At 41.8% G+C, this 15,534-nt stretch overlaps 1 protein-coding gene across 1 annotated transcript in view; it reads right to left on the bottom strand.

The window, feature by feature from the left end:
• Nucleotides 1-15,534, bottom strand: part of GNAQ (G protein subunit alpha q) — a 304,673-nt gene that overhangs the window by 76,682 nt on the left and 212,457 nt on the right. The window contains exons 4-5 of the mRNA XM_059142054.1: nt 2,891-3,019; nt 156-285 (exon numbers count right to left, since the gene is read on the bottom strand). Coding sequence (XP_058998037.1) covers nt 156-285; nt 2,891-3,019 — 259 coding nt within the window. The remainder of the gene's footprint in view (nt 1-155; nt 286-2,890; nt 3,020-15,534) is intronic.

The raw sequence follows: 15,534 nt of genomic DNA, 5'->3' as shown, positions 1-15,534 counted from the left end.
ACCACAGGGTTATCTTTACTACTGAATAAAGTCCCCAACTCAGTAGTCAAAAAGCAATGAAATCGGTTTACCCCATGTTCCACACCCTACATCCTTGTATTTATTTGTGTCAGATATTGAAATGAGAATCCATTGCCTGTCCAGAGAGCACTCACCTCATTGTCCGACTCCACGAGAACTTGGTCATATTCACTAAGCGCTACTAGAAACATGATAGAGGTGACATTTTCAAAGCAGTGTATCCATTTTCTTCTCTCTGACCTTTGGCCCCCTACATCGACCATTCTGCAAGGTTAACAATATTCATATTAATAGCATATAAAGAAAAAAGGATCAATATACACACAGCTTTACTTACACACTTAAGGAAAACACTCTCTAAAGAGAATGGCCATCCAACTCAATTCAATTAATATTTCTGGTGAACATCTACTAACTTTCTGTTCCCTAACAATCTAAGTCAAGACATTCTGGGTAATTAATAATTGTGGTTATAAGAATGTTATCTGATTAGTGAAAATGGTAACTTTGTAAAAAAAAAAAAATCCTGTGCTAGGTCAAGCAAAATGGTATTTTACTTCATTGTGCACAGAAAAATCAGAAACAAAATATGCTTTATTTGTGGTAAGTTCTAATGGCAAGTACTAACATCAGTTTTTTTTTTTTTTTTTTCCTGTAAAATGAGAATGAAGAACCTTGTGTATTTCTCAAGGATGCTAGAAAGGACTGCAAACACATTTAAAGGTAGAAGATGCTACATATTTCTATATGGGTATGTGTGATGCTTCAACAAAATGCAAACAGAACTCCACTGATACGTTATCCATGGGGTATTCTGACTTGTTTTCTCCTTCCGATACTGGCAATAATTTGGGACAGGTCCAGTCACTGGACCAGTATCATGGTGCAACTGGCCTCATGCAAACAAATTTTCTAACCTGCTAAGAAGCAAAGTGTGTGAAACATCAAGATGCTTCCAGAGGCCATCACTTGAACTCTTTTAAGGATTTGTTTTTAACATGTCAACGATGTGCTGACTTCCTGGTTAGGAACCAATGCTGACATCAATTAATGTGAGCTTCAATGTTTATATAAAAATATCAAGCCGCAGCTGGCACTGAAGCCAAATTTCCTCAAAAGGTTCAATCCATATCTTGGCTAAAACGTGCACAGTGGTTACAGGGTAAAATACTTTCAAAGAATGAGAGGAGGTCTCTCTGAGCATTTGCTGAAAACTGAAGTTATTCTTGGTGTTTCCCTGCCTTAAATGCAAACTAAGAAATCAAGGATCTTCTAGTTTCTAGTGACTGCTTCTAAAAGTTCTCGAAGGCACAGAAGAGATTTCTAAGGGGCAAAGCAACGGATTCAGGGAGACCTATGAACGATGGACATCAAAACTAGAACTCTTAAGTCTTTAGAAATACCAAATTCTAGTTCTTCATGTCAAGTAAAGAATTCATTACTCATTTATATGAAATCCTCATTCTATAAAATCCTGTCACCCTGAGCCATATAAGATGCTTTTGATGATGGCAGGAAATTATTCTTCTGAGTCATTACTTTTACAGTAGTGGCAAAAAAAGCGTCCTTCAAGCTAGTGAGCAAAATGTAGTAAAAACAAAATGTAAGAATAAGCTTGTTTCAGAATTCACTATCAATTGTAAAACAATGAAGTGATGAAAATCTCTATGAAATGCTCTATGTCTTCTGAAAATATTTTGCAGGACAGTTTTATAAGCAGTAGGAAATTTGGGTGTTCCAAATTGAAGATCTCCAAATGCTATGGACTCAAAGCTTATGTAATCCAGCATGGTGGAGCTACAAGGAATCTTGGTGATCATCTAATGCAACCATTTTAGAGATGGACAAAAAATAAGGTTCAGAAATATTTCTAAAATGCCACCTGCTTTCCAGATATATCCATTAGAGTGGCATATGGTGGCCAGACCTGATTCCAGGGGTGGAGACTGATTAGAATAAATCCCAGAGTGCTTTGAGGGCCTGCTCATCTGAACCACGTGGCAGTTACCAACTGGGAGTCACATGACTCCTATTTCACATCCCTCTAGTGAACGTAATTGTCTTCAATGGGATAGGCTCCCCCAGAGAACTCAACTCTCTATGCTCAGAGACATATATTCACATGGCCTCACTTCTCAAAGCTCAATGTGGTTTGTATTCTAGAAGTATAACTGAGTGTTTGTGTAATAAGAGATCAAATGAAAGCATACTGGTATTATTTATTTTTTCTCCTCTTAAAAAACATTAAAATACTTTTGAACAGCAGCAGAATTCTTCATTCTATTTTCCTATATAAATTTAGACTGGGATCATCAATCCATTTTCAAAATCACCTATTTTGAACAATTTCAAGCAAGTTATTTCAGGAATATAAAACAGCCCACATCTTTCTTGCTACTGAAGAATTCTGCATTGGTACCAGTAGACTCGAAGAAAACACCATGAAAGCTTTTGACAACATACATTTTTTGTTCTTAGTAGGGGCGTAAGGTCATTCATATCTTACACAAATCTAAAGATATATCCATTGTCCTCACAATTAAAAAGTGACTCAAAGAATAGTCAGGACCAAATCTTAAAGAATAATAGTCAGGATCAACATTTAAGGGACTGATTTTGTTCAACCACCAGCAAATTTCAGATTTCACTAATTTCTTGGTGACTGAATTTGAAATGAGAAACCTGCCCATACATCTTTCCTCTGCTTCCTCTTTCTGGAACATATTACTTCATTTGCATATCTCCTGATAATAACTGGTCTGCAGATTGTTTCAAAGTCTACACATGATTTCAGTATTTGTAGAGTTCCCCAAATGTACTAGTCAAGGCACAGGAGCTGGGAGGTGGGTTTAACAGACTCAGTTACTACCTGAAAATGACACTTTGTAAGTCAAAGGGGTATTCGATGATCCCTGTGGTGGGGACTCGAACTCTAAGCACATCTTGCTGCGTAGGCAGGTAGGCAGGGTCAGCAACGCGGTCCAGGTCATTAAGATAGCTGGAGGAGGGAAGACACAACGAGAACGTTAGGACACCATCATGCCGAATCTGCCTCTGGAAACGGAAGGGCAAAACTAAATCCTAAAAGAGAGGTGGAGAAGAGGAAGGGAAATATCAGAAAGGGGCAGAGCAATCTGGAAAGTTGAGAGATAAAAGTCAACTTTCCACTGGCCACAGCAAGGTAACCCATCTATGGATTGCCTGGTTCACAGGCTTTCTCGTTTCTTCTCTGTCATTTGGAATCCATATACAAAGCAGAGGGGAAAGGAAAAGAAATGAAAGGAGTTTTCTATTTTCTGCTTATTTAGCAGGTCTGGTGGGTAAAGCCGGAGTTCAAAGCGAACAGATTTTGAATTACTGACAGAACTTTTATTTGGGTATCTGTATAAATAAACAGTTAACAGAGTGATACATAAGGTCAGAATCCTTATTATTATTATTATTATTTTTTGTCTTTTTACAGAATATCAGAGCGTTTTTCTCTGGAATGTATTTCCTTATTCCCCTAAGAGAAGTCAGCAGCATACCATGTCCTAAATTCTGTCCAAGGCTAAGTCATTTGTGATTAATGTGAAGCCACAATTTTTGAGGTTTCTGGTTACTGAGCTAACAATGTCTAAGGTCAGATATTCCCAGTGTTTAGAGTCACCACACCTAAACTTCAAATTTATCTGCTTCTCCATTCCTTTAAAAAAACAAACAACAAACCCTTTTCATTTTGAAATAATTTCTTAACTTACAAGAAGTCGCAAAATATTCCAGAGAATTCTCCTGTACCCTTCCCCCAGTCTACCCCCAATAATACCTTACATACAACGATGTATTACCAAAACCAAGAAAATGGCATTGATCCAATACTATTGACTCAAATACAATCTATTTAGATTTCACTAGTTCTTACACACACACACACACACATTTTTTGGGGGGTATATAGTTCTTGTGAAATTTTATCACGTGTCAAGATTCATACAATACCCACCACAATCAGGATACAGAACTGTTCTGTCACCATGAAGAAAGTGTCCTGTGCACTGCCTCTCCTGAGTTTAACCCCTGGCAACCACACGTTTGTTCTCCATCAGAGTAATTCTGTCATCTCAAAACCGTTATATTCCATTTACTTTTCACTCTCTCAAATTGCAAACCAATATTTTGCAACTTTGAGAATGACCTGATTTGACAGAATTAATGACCAATAGGTGAAAAGGACTGCTTTGCACGGCATCCTAATGATTCCAAAGGCTTGCTATGCTCCCCTTGGCCCCGAACAGGATGCGACACAGGCATGGTTTCAAAGCATACAGCTACGAAGTGTACACACTAAGTAACTAACATATGCGTTAAGACTTAAAGAAAAGGTGGCCCCATGAATAGAATCGGAGGGGATTAGAATCTCAACACCTTTATGCCCACAAAACAAGACACTGAGTTCTGAGGTACATACAGGAAATGTCTAGTGTGGAGTATGTTGCTAACTCAGCAAGAGTACAAATAGTCAATCAAAGTGACCCACCTATGGGAAGGGTTTTGTCTTGACCAGCATTATTTTTGCCTTAGAACCTGAAAGAGTGCCTGGAGGACAGTACTTAATGAATATTTGTTGGATGGGCAGATGGATTTCCTATGCTGGTATTTAATCTTTGCATTATTTAAATACCATTGTTACTAGCGGCGTTTCCATATTACTTATATTATTAAATTTGAAATTGGGTGTTGACAAGAAATATTGCATTAATTCTCTAAGATTCATGGATCATAAAATAGTAGAGCTAAGTGGTTTTAACAAAGACATAAAACTATTGCATTTTTGGAGGTCTATCAAATTCTTTGGGACAAAAGGAAAGGATCACCTTGGAAATTCCTAATGCAAAGTAACAAATTAATTAGTATTCTAGTGGCCTTACCCCAAACACATCAATTTTTCTCTAGCTGGCAATTAGCTCTCTACTGACTGATAGGAACCAGCCTGATATCTTGAATTACTATAAACAATGGCTGGAGGATGAAGACAGGGAGGCTAGGACAATACTGGTGTGAGAGGCAGGAAAAAAAATGGACCAGATCCAAAATTTTAGTCAATAATCTTGGCATGGTCTTGGAGGTATCTGATGGGCTTAACAAGCCCCTTGTTCTGGGAGCTGGTTTGTACTGTGTCTCATTCTACAGATAAACCAGCTGAACACACCGTAAATACAAAATCGACTGGCAAGTCTATAGCCATGGGGTTTTCTGATTTACCAATTCCCTGATTTGAAACACTTGAAATGAATGCACATTTTGAAGCCTGCGAGACCACCATTTACTTAACTACTATACACAAAAATCAAGTCAGGAATGAGAGAACTTCTAGTTTCCATGGACAAGCTGGCCCAGAAACACGCTGCCCGGTCAACCATGTCTGCTCACGTGCTACAACTCACAGAGGTCAAACGGGGTGGCTCATGCCTGCACACAAGGCGCTGTCATGTTCCTGCAGTAGAGAGAAATCATGGCTTTCAGGTACTCGGAGGTGAACTCAACAGACTACTCCAAGCACGAATGTGTCTTTCTTTGCAGAGGAGAACTTAGAGAATCATCACAGGAATGGGAAATCACAACACGGCCCATGACAGAACAAGAATCGGGGTGCTGTTTCCGTGACCAAAAGCACTAAGAAGGACTTACTGACTCCCCTAAAAATGTGGCCTATGGTATCTCTCCATGAACCAAGGGCACTGCTGCAATATCAGCTGAATATCTAGAGCGTTCAGACTTGCACACTTTTCCTTCTTTGCCTTTCCTTTGCTCCTTTTCAACATCAGCACAGTCCGCAAAGAGGAATGACACCCTTGCAACAATGAACTTACACGGAGCACTGACATGCTACTTGCCACGCTCTACTCTGACTGTTCACTGTACAAATTGTACAGCAAGGAAATGACTATCGGAGATGTTCCATGCATTTCTCCAGTTCTCGCTTGGCATTCTTTTGGCTTTGTCTCAGTGGCTGGTGGGGAGAGAAAGGCTCACTTTAATCTGGAGTATTCAAGTTGTATTAATCCAGCTCCCTGCAAGGAAAAAGCTGAAAGGAGCGGGACTGAGGTCCCCTAGTTGAACCGCACGTCATCGAGGGCCCAACCCAAGGCAAAGCCCAAGCACCTCCACAACAAGGCAAGAAGAACGAAATGACAAAACACAGCCAACCACCCAAAAGACGTATAAGCGACTGTCTCCCAAAGGAAGGTCTGGGAGTCTCAGTAGCTGCGCACCAGGACTGGGTTGTGGAGGCGGGGAAATGTGGGTGCAATGGAGTCCTGCATTTTTCGCTCCGGGGAGCAGCCAGCGTGGAGAGCTTCTCCCAGCCTAAGCCCCATCTATGTGGCCCCCTTGCTCTGGGCTCACCGCACCTTCTGCATTTGACATTGGCTTAGGGGAAACAGCCACTCCTGTTCTGGGGCACAGAGCGGTAGGACCCGCACGTCCTTTCGTGTTGATTCTTGTCACATTCTAAGAAAAAGTAATAGAAGAGTCTCTGAATGGAACCATGCTTTCCATTGAAGCATCTGATATTCTGAAGAGAAACTTGGATGGGCTATGGGGGGAGAGGGACTTGTGGTGGATTATTCCATTCATTTAACCTTTTACAAAGAAACACCAAGGTCTGAACAAATTTATACTGCAGAGTAAATTCAGAGAGTTAATTATAGCTATAATTTGTTTTGTAGGAATGATTCTGAGTGGCTGCTGAGGTCATTCTCAGGGTGTTGCTATGGTGACAGGCACAAGGTACATTTCCAAGGCGATGTATGTGTCACAAGTGGCCGGCAGTAGCTCTTTCCTGATGTCAGGGAGAGAAATCTCCCATGGTCTACATGGGACTTATTTAACTGTCTAGGAGACAAGGCACGTTTAAGAGTGTGCTAGAAAATGGGAGGGTTAGTTGATGAATCTGTACTCTAATCCATCCATGGGGACTGAATAACTTGCTGCTGCTTTGAGACATTTTGTAATTGATAACTTGGTAACTGATTAAAAAAAAAAAAAACCCAGGTATTTTCCCACATGTGTTTGCCCAGTCAGGACTCTCTCACACTCGGTGGAGTCAGGGACCACGAGTACCTTTGTGTTTGGTCATGGACACTCAGCCGAGGGCCTAGAACACAGCAGGTGCTCAACACGTGACCCAAATTAAGGTAATTTTGTAGAAAATGTGGTAGTGGTTATGATGGCAGGTTATATTTTCTAGAAGAAAATATAGGAGTAAGGGGGTTCTTAGCTACCTGCCTTTATGTAATTACCTCACTGGCCTATTACTGGCCTGATTATGTAAGAACTAAATTTTGAATTTAAATGCCTCTGACGAATGTAGAGACAACACAGAGAGGAAAGGCATCTTTTAACTTCATTTAGCAGATATGCTTCCTGCTCTTCCTCAGGTCCTGGCCCCAGAATGAAATAATTTGTCTATCTGTTTCATGCTTGTCAATATCAAGCTTTCAGGCCTGGGAATTCCCCGTAGCCCTGGGCAAACGGAGTGGTACCTTATGGACAGGCAATTCTGTCATACTCTCTTTTTTTTTTTTTTTTTTTTTTTTAAAGATTTATTTATTTATTTATTTGACAGAGAGAAATCACAAGTAGGCAGAGAGGCAGGCAGAGAGAGAGAGAGGAGGAAGCAGGCTCCCTGCTGAGCAGAGAGCCCGATGCGGGACTCGATCCCAGGACCCTGAGATCATGACCTGAGCTGAAGGCAACGGCTTAACCACTGAGCCACCCAGGCGCCCTGTCATACTCTCTTTAATGGAAGAAACAGGTCTCTGATGGTTCTCAGTGAAAAGCAAGGCAACAGGAAAATTCATGAAGTAAGATTTCAGTTGTTGCTCTCCTAACACGAGAAAACTGCAGGGTCGTCTAGAACTCACGATACATTTTGACTACGACATTCTCATAGGTGCTAAGGCTATGGGCGAGATTCCCCATGATACAATCCCTGTCTGCAAAGGACTCTACCAACATGAGCCAAAAAAAGGGTTATATGAAAAGGAGAAATGGTAAAGTTCATTAGGGATAGAAAGAACATCTGTATATTTTGGACAGAGTCATTTTCTGGGAACTTGTTTGAACTGTCTCTAATCCTTGGTGATTACCCACAAAACATCCTTCTGTAGTATGAGTGATTTGATTAAGGAAATCGTGCTCATTAGTTTACAATTACACCATGTACCTGCTAACTTCCTTATATATTTAACTTCAGGGTTACCGCTGGGTATAGACAAAATAAGAAATTCAGAAATGGGATATAATTATTTTAAATAGTTAAAAATATATGAGAGAAGTTTAGATGTCACCAAAATAAAAGCTCCAATCAAATGAATTACGGCATTTTCTCTCTTGAATATGTTTTTTTAAAAAAATCCAATTGAGGGTGCCTGGGTGGCTCAGTGGGTTAAGCCACTGCCTTCAGCTCAGGTCATGATCTCGGGGTCCTGGGATCGAGTCCCGCATCGGGCTCTCTGCTCAGCAGGGAGCCTGCTTCCCTCTCTCTCTCTCTGCCTGCCTCTCTGTCTACTTGTGATCTCTCTCTGTCAAATAAATAAATAAAATCTTAAAAAAAAAAAATCCAATTGAGGGCACCTGGGTGGCTTAGTTGGTTAAGCAACCAACTCTTGATTTCAGCTCAGGTTATGATCTCAGGGTGGTGAGATAGAGCCCAGTGTTGGGTTCAGAGCTCAGTGTGGAGGCTGCTTATGATTCTTTCTCCCCTTCAGCCTCTGCCCCTCCCCCTCCCTGCCCTCCTCCCCCTTCCAAAAAATTCCAACTGCTCCTCTCTTTTGATCCAATTTAATTTATGCTCCAGTCTGACATGTAACTGTAAGGGCCTATTAAGTCAGAGGGATTCCATCTTGGGTTAGTGATTTTGTTGTTTATGCAGTAAAACTTAAACTGACCCTGCCCGCCCCGCCACCCCCCCCAACTCTGGGACTTACTTAAAAGCAAGCCCAGGAAACCAGTCCCAGGCAACAAAGCCCAAATACAAGGGTGGGTCAGGCCAGGTGAAGGTATCCAATCAGTGGGGGCGCATACTGTCTCCTTAGCTACCAAGGAGTATGGGCCCCCACCTTTTGGGCACAAATTCTGACCAAGGTGATAGGCTAGTTCAAATATCTACTAGGGTGACTTGCAGTTCAACTGGCCATCCGTGTGTGACCTAGCATGACTGTGCAGCTTTCTCTGTGTGTTACAATCTCGCTGGCCACCCGTGTGTGGCCAGGCCCAACCACATGGCCCTTGCCCATTAAAAGTTAGTTGGTAAGGCAGTGGGGGGTTGAGCTCTCTGTAAGAGGCATGGCCCTGGGCCGGTGGGTTTGATTCTTGATGCTTGGTGCAGAATAAAGCTTTGTTTGACCTTCGCTTTGTATCAGTCTCGCTCCTTTAATCACGGACCCATTATTGGGGGACCTTTCAGTAACGAGAACTTATTCTTGTTTGAAACATCTTTTTAAAATTAAAGAGAAGGGATGCCTGGGCGGCTCAGCTGGTTAAGCCTGCCAACTCTTGGTTTCTGCTCAGTTCATGATCTCAGAGTCCTGGGATCTAGTCACGTGTTGGCTCCCTGCTCACAACGCAGAGTACTAACCACTATACGATCACGGCTTGGCTCCCTGCTCAGACAGGAGTCTGCTTGTCTCCCTCTCCCTCTGCCTCTCCTCCGGCTCCCTCCCTCCCCCACTCTCTCACAAATAAATAAATCTTTAAAAAAAAATTAAAGAGAAAAAAAATCCCACCACCTGTGACTGGAAGGGTAACTGAAATCTACACCAAGAATAGCGCAGAAATTAGAAATACAGTGGGTTTTTTTTTTCTTTTTTTTTGGATGAAAGAAACATGAATGAAATTCAGAGATGACTCAGCAGGTAAACTATATCACATTACAGCTGTGGTTAAAAAAAAAAAAAAAAAAAGTAATAAGTTATAGGCATACAACCCTCAGCAATTACACCAAAAGGGGGAAAGTACCTGTGGGTGGTAAGTGAAAAAAGAAATCTCTGACATTTGGTATAAATCCAACCAAACATAGTCAGATAAAGGAATAGCGTCTTGGAGTAGTCAGTGGAGCTCGCTATGGGGCGGTGGTAGCGGTGCGTGTGGGGCTCCTCACGGGCCTCCTGTTGAGAAGCTGTATTTATGACAGATTTGTAGCCCAAGTCAGAGACTGAAATGAAGTTCTGGCACAGAAAATGACTCTGGGTAGAATTTCACATTTTTAATTATTGAAAAGAAGGTTAGAAAAACTAGGTCAGCTTCATTAAAAATCCTAAGAAGACCTCATTGAAAGAGGAACAGTCTTGGGGGAGTCGAAAGCTAGATCACTCCATGAGATCTTATTTGGCACGTGGAAGCTAAGGAGAAGCCAGAAACACATGGTTCCTGTACAGGAAACCACATGACCACAAGGATTCAAAGGCAAAAAGGAAAAGAAATTGTCAAAGTGGACGTTAAAAACACAAAAGAAAACAAAACACACCAACCCTCCCCCGCGCCCCCCCCCCAAAAAAAACTGGAGGGAAGTACCCACTCTGTAAACCTGCCATTCTGACGGGAGAGCCAAGTACAGGCTTTGTGCCAAGAGCCCTTCAAGTCCCTCCCCCCTCTGGCAGATCCTGTGGCTGAAAGGAGCCTGGTCAGTAATCTGGTTAGGCTGGTTAGCTGCTCAGGATTACTCATTACACAAACACTTCCATCCCCTGGAGAGCTCATGTTGTAGAGGGCCAACCTTGACTTTCCTCCTTCCTTTCTAACACCTGGCACAACCATGATCAGAGCTCAAGAAAACACAGCATCTATTGCAGGGATTTGGGTCCTAAAACGTTATTTGTTTTCAATACAAAATTCCAGATTTAAAACAAAGATCATCCAGTGGCGGCAAGCAGGTGTCACTCTCACGGTTTGTGACAACGACTCATGGGAGACTGTTCTGTGGGACAAAGGAGAAGTCTAAGGAATCCTGCATCAAAATGATCTGTTGCCAAAGAACTTAAACCAACCCCAGAAGCGCAGATTTGTAAAAGTAAATTAAGTAGCTCAAAAAAGTTCCTCTCACTGCATTTGTTACAGAGTTTCAGATTCTTAGGAATCTTGTATAGGGATAGGTGATCTGAATGTTTCACATAAAGGGACCACCAGTGACAAATGGGGAACGAGCCGGGCAACAGTGTGTCTGCAAGACAGACGCGAGAGCCGTGGGTCCCAGAGACAGACTCTCAAGTCTGTTGCTTAAACAGATAAATTGACCTTATAATTAAAAACAAAAGCAAAACGAGGTAAGAGAGAAACAGAGAGGAAGAGAGGGAGAAAAAGGAAGAAGAGGCCTTTTTCAATTTGCTCATTTGGCTTTGCACTTTGCTAACTTACTTGTCTTTTATAGGATAACTTTCAAACCTGCGACTAATTTTGATACAATTTTTACACTTCTGAAACAGACCAAGAAACATCAGGAAACTGCTTCTTATTCCTGCCTGCCTGTACTGAAATGTAATGGCAGTGTTTAATTCAGTTAATTTACACTAATTTATTGCAAAGCTGTTATATGTGAAAGCTGATGAACTATGTGTGCTGCAGGGAGGGGGCTGGCACAGGGAGCTGGTACAGAATACTTAAAATATATATATTCTGTGCCTTGAGGGACATCAGGCTACCTGGGAAACAAAGATAGCACAGATGAATCAATTAAGAAATAATTAAGTGCAAAATTGTTAGCTGCTAACTACGAATGCAATAAGAAAAGAGAGATGATTATGAACCTTAGTCACTAGAGAATAGTGTGGAGAAGTGGGGGGTGCGTTACGCCATGCAGATGAAATAGGATTTGAACAGGTAGAAAGAGAGAGGGAAGATGGAGAGAAATTAGGAAAGACACAGCATTTATTAACTTCCTCATGACTCACTCTTTCATTCAATTACATTCTCTGAAAGTCTACACTGAGAGCTAGGCACTTTGCAGACACCAGTGGGAACCATAAAATAAGGGAAAAAAGATGTGAGTCTTGTCCTCCAGGAGCTTGTACTCTGGTAATGGAAATGAACATACTATAAATAACTATACTATAATGCACACACGATGTGGGTCATCAGAGAGGCTCCGGGGACTGCAGCTAAGCGTGAGCCGTGAGAAAGAAGGCTGCTGATTAAAGCAGGTGTCTCCATGTCGTCTTCCCTTAACTTGAGTACAGGTTCCTTAGGATCAAAACTTTCATTCCGACAAGGATGATCAGGTCCGAGGAGCTCCTCATGCTAAACTACTTGAACTCATTACAGATCAAATTTCAGTTCATTACTTTATTTACATCAAGATGCCAGAGTGATAATGAAGAAACCCATCAGGGTCAGCCAAAGTCAAAAGACTGCCTGGCAGTCAGGGAGTCAAAACAGAGGAACCCAAACGACCTGAAGGATTATATGTGGACAGCAAGGCTCCTGAGCTCACTTGTGACTGGAGGTAGGGTTGACTTCCGGTCACGTGCATGTTCCCTTAGACCCCTTACAAAATCCTGTCAATCTTACTCTTGGTTCTGTTGATGGTTCAACCCTACTACACTCTCCTTTACCAGCTGCATGAGGCACTATAACGACACAAAAGGCAAGACTTGTAAGACTCGATCCTTGCTCTCAGAGCCAGATCAGCTCAACGAGTGCTTCCGGTCATCTATACCAGATTTCATTAAGACATTGTTTGCAGGGCACTTAGAGGCAGTGCCGCAGAATATAAGATAGAGTTCTCTGGTGCTCACTTCTATCAAGCTTTGTTGGGCAAAGCAATATATATGGAGTCCCACGGACTGGTACAGTCCAATCATTCCCCACGTACTCTCAACTTCAGCTCTGGGTAACTCTGAGCACTGGGGTCTTATGGTAAGTTCTGCCTAATGGAAGTGGAAGCAGGACACTGTTGCCTTTGAACATTCAGTCTTCTTCTATATGAGCGATTTGCCCTTTTTGGTGGTGGTGGTGGTGGGAGGGAACAGACAGTAAATATTCTGGGCTTTGTGGGCCATTCAGTCTGTGTCGCAACTCTTCAACTCTGCCATTGGGTGTAAAACCAGCCACAGACAATATGCAAACAAATGAGCATGGCTGTGTTCCAATAAAACTTTATTTATAAAAACAGGCAGCAGGCTGAATTTGGCCCATGGGTTTGCGAATCTCTGTTCTGTAGTAATAGCAGCCCTGGTCTCAAGTGGGGACAATGCCATCCTGGGTGGACCCACCTGCAGAAGGCACAGATGCTCAGCCAAAACGTGAGCAGGCAGCAAAGGGACAACGTGAAGCGTGTCACCCACAGCCACTATGCCCTTCAGGTAGAGTGAATGAATGGGAGACAGGTGCCCTTTCCCTACTACATCTCCTAATGAAGGTTAGAGTATTAAAGCATATCCAAGTCTTATCTTATTATCTCTAAAGCGCCAAGCATTCCAAACAAGTAATAATAAAGACCGGCATCCGAGAATCATCAGAGTTCACTGTGGAAGACAAATACAGGGTTTTTTGTTTGTTTTGTTTGTTTTATTCTTGCAAAAGGTTATTAGGAGATACGGCTCATTAGATAACAAAACAGAACAAAAATAGAAGTAAATATGTCACTCAAGAGAAAAAAAATGACACTCTATTGTCACTCTTTAAAAAAAACAAACACATTCAAGATCAATGCCGTCTTCTGAGCTGAAGACAGAATTTTTAGTTGTTTACCCATGTAGAGAATAATGTCTTTGTTCATTTCATTTTCAGGTAAATTTCGGGGTGTCAGATTTTCATTGGACCGCATAGGATAATGGTTTCTCAGATAAGGACAGTCTACTGTAATATATCACAGGATTTCAGAATTTAAAAGAGAAAGTAGAGATTATAGATCGCAAACCAGAGTCTGACGCAAGTGAGATTCACTCAGTGAAAGGCCCAGAGGTGAAGAGTGGTAGAGGGAGTTCCATCAAAGCCTAGACCTTGACCCAGTGTTCTCTTGACCAGACAATGGTCTTGTCTGCCTCCAAAAGTCTGCAGGAGGCTTACACTTACTATTTATCATCAGATAAAAAATACAGTCAGGATGGCTGTGAGAGTCAGAGGAAACACTAGATGTCCAATATTTGGCTCATCAAGTAGGGAACTCTTAACAGGAAATCTCTTCAAGAAGAACTCAGCCCTAGATCAGGCAGATGGGCTAAATCTACTTCTGAAATTCCTTTTGCATTTTCAAATTCAACATTCAAATTCCTTGTGCATTTTTAATATTTTTAAAAAATTTATTTGACACAGAGAGAGAGGTCACAAGCAGGCAGAGAGGCAGGCAGAGAGAGAGGGGGGGAAGCAGGCTCCCCGCTGAGCAGGGAGCCCGATGCGGGACTTGATCCCAGGACCCTGGGATCATGACCTGAGCTGAAGGCAGAGGATTAACCCACTGAGCCACCCAAGTGTCCCCCTTGTGCATTTTAAATTAAATTAAAAATTTAAGCACGAGGTTAAAAGTCAACTCCAACAGTGGCTTATGCCCCAAAGCCAACTTATATGTGTATTTTGGATTTATGGGCTATGGAACATATGGAGATCTCAAGAAGGTGTCTGATCTGCTGAACTCCTTGGAGGGAATTTCAGGCAAGTGAGATTAGGGATTATTTGGTCTCTTAAGGTGAACACAGATAGAGCAGTCTTTGCCAAAAGCTTGCAGTGAGGACTTTTCTCACTACGTGCCAGTGTGATTGAGATTTGTGTTCTCTGGCTAATGTCAGGGAGCTTTCAGTACTGTAGGCAGTGAACTCATTTGACCTGATGTTTCAGTATATTAAAGCAGGTGGTGGACCCCAGAAAAAAAAAAAAGTAAACTTACAGCCATCTGCTTATTGTGTTCTTTATCTAAAGATATTCAGAACCCTCAGGCTTTTTTTTTTTTTTTTAAAGATTTTATTTATTTATTTGACAGAGAGAGATCACAAGTAGATGGAGAGGCAGGCAGAGAGAGAGAGGGAGGGAAGCAGGCTCCCTGCCGAGCAGAGAGCCCGACGCGGGACTCGATCCCAGGACCCTGAGATCATGACCCGAGCCGAAGGCAGCGGCTTAACCCACTGAGCCACCCAGGCGCCCCCAGGCTTTTTTTTAATAACAAAAAAAATTAATGCAGGAATTTATAAAATTCTCCAGCATCTTAGCATGCTTCTTATTCTTTTAATAAATAAAATTGGAAGACTATATCAAATTAAAGCCAATTGCAAACTTCTCCCAAACTGCTTCTGCATCGCCTGGACTTCTCCTGTCTCCTTGCTTCTGTGCTGCCCCTCTGAGCCATCTGATTGCATCTTTCCTGGTATTATGATCAGTGACTTGGCTAATCAAAGTAGAAAAAGGGAAACTCAAATGATTTTGTTGTATCCTTCTTATTGGTTCTAGTTTGACTGCAGCAAAAAGTTAATGGGTAGAGTAGGGGGGAAAACGGTTGAGATTATAGGCTAAAATAAAGAAATAATAATTCTGAATTATTTCTGATTT

The sequence above is a fragment of the Mustela lutreola genome, chromosome 12 (genome assembly GCF_030435805.1).
Source record: "Mustela lutreola isolate mMusLut2 chromosome 12, mMusLut2.pri, whole genome shotgun sequence".
Classification (NCBI taxonomy): domain Eukaryota; kingdom Metazoa; phylum Chordata; class Mammalia; order Carnivora; family Mustelidae; genus Mustela; species Mustela lutreola.
Note: the sequence above shows the minus strand (reverse complement) of the source record. Positions and strands in the feature narration are given on the sequence as shown.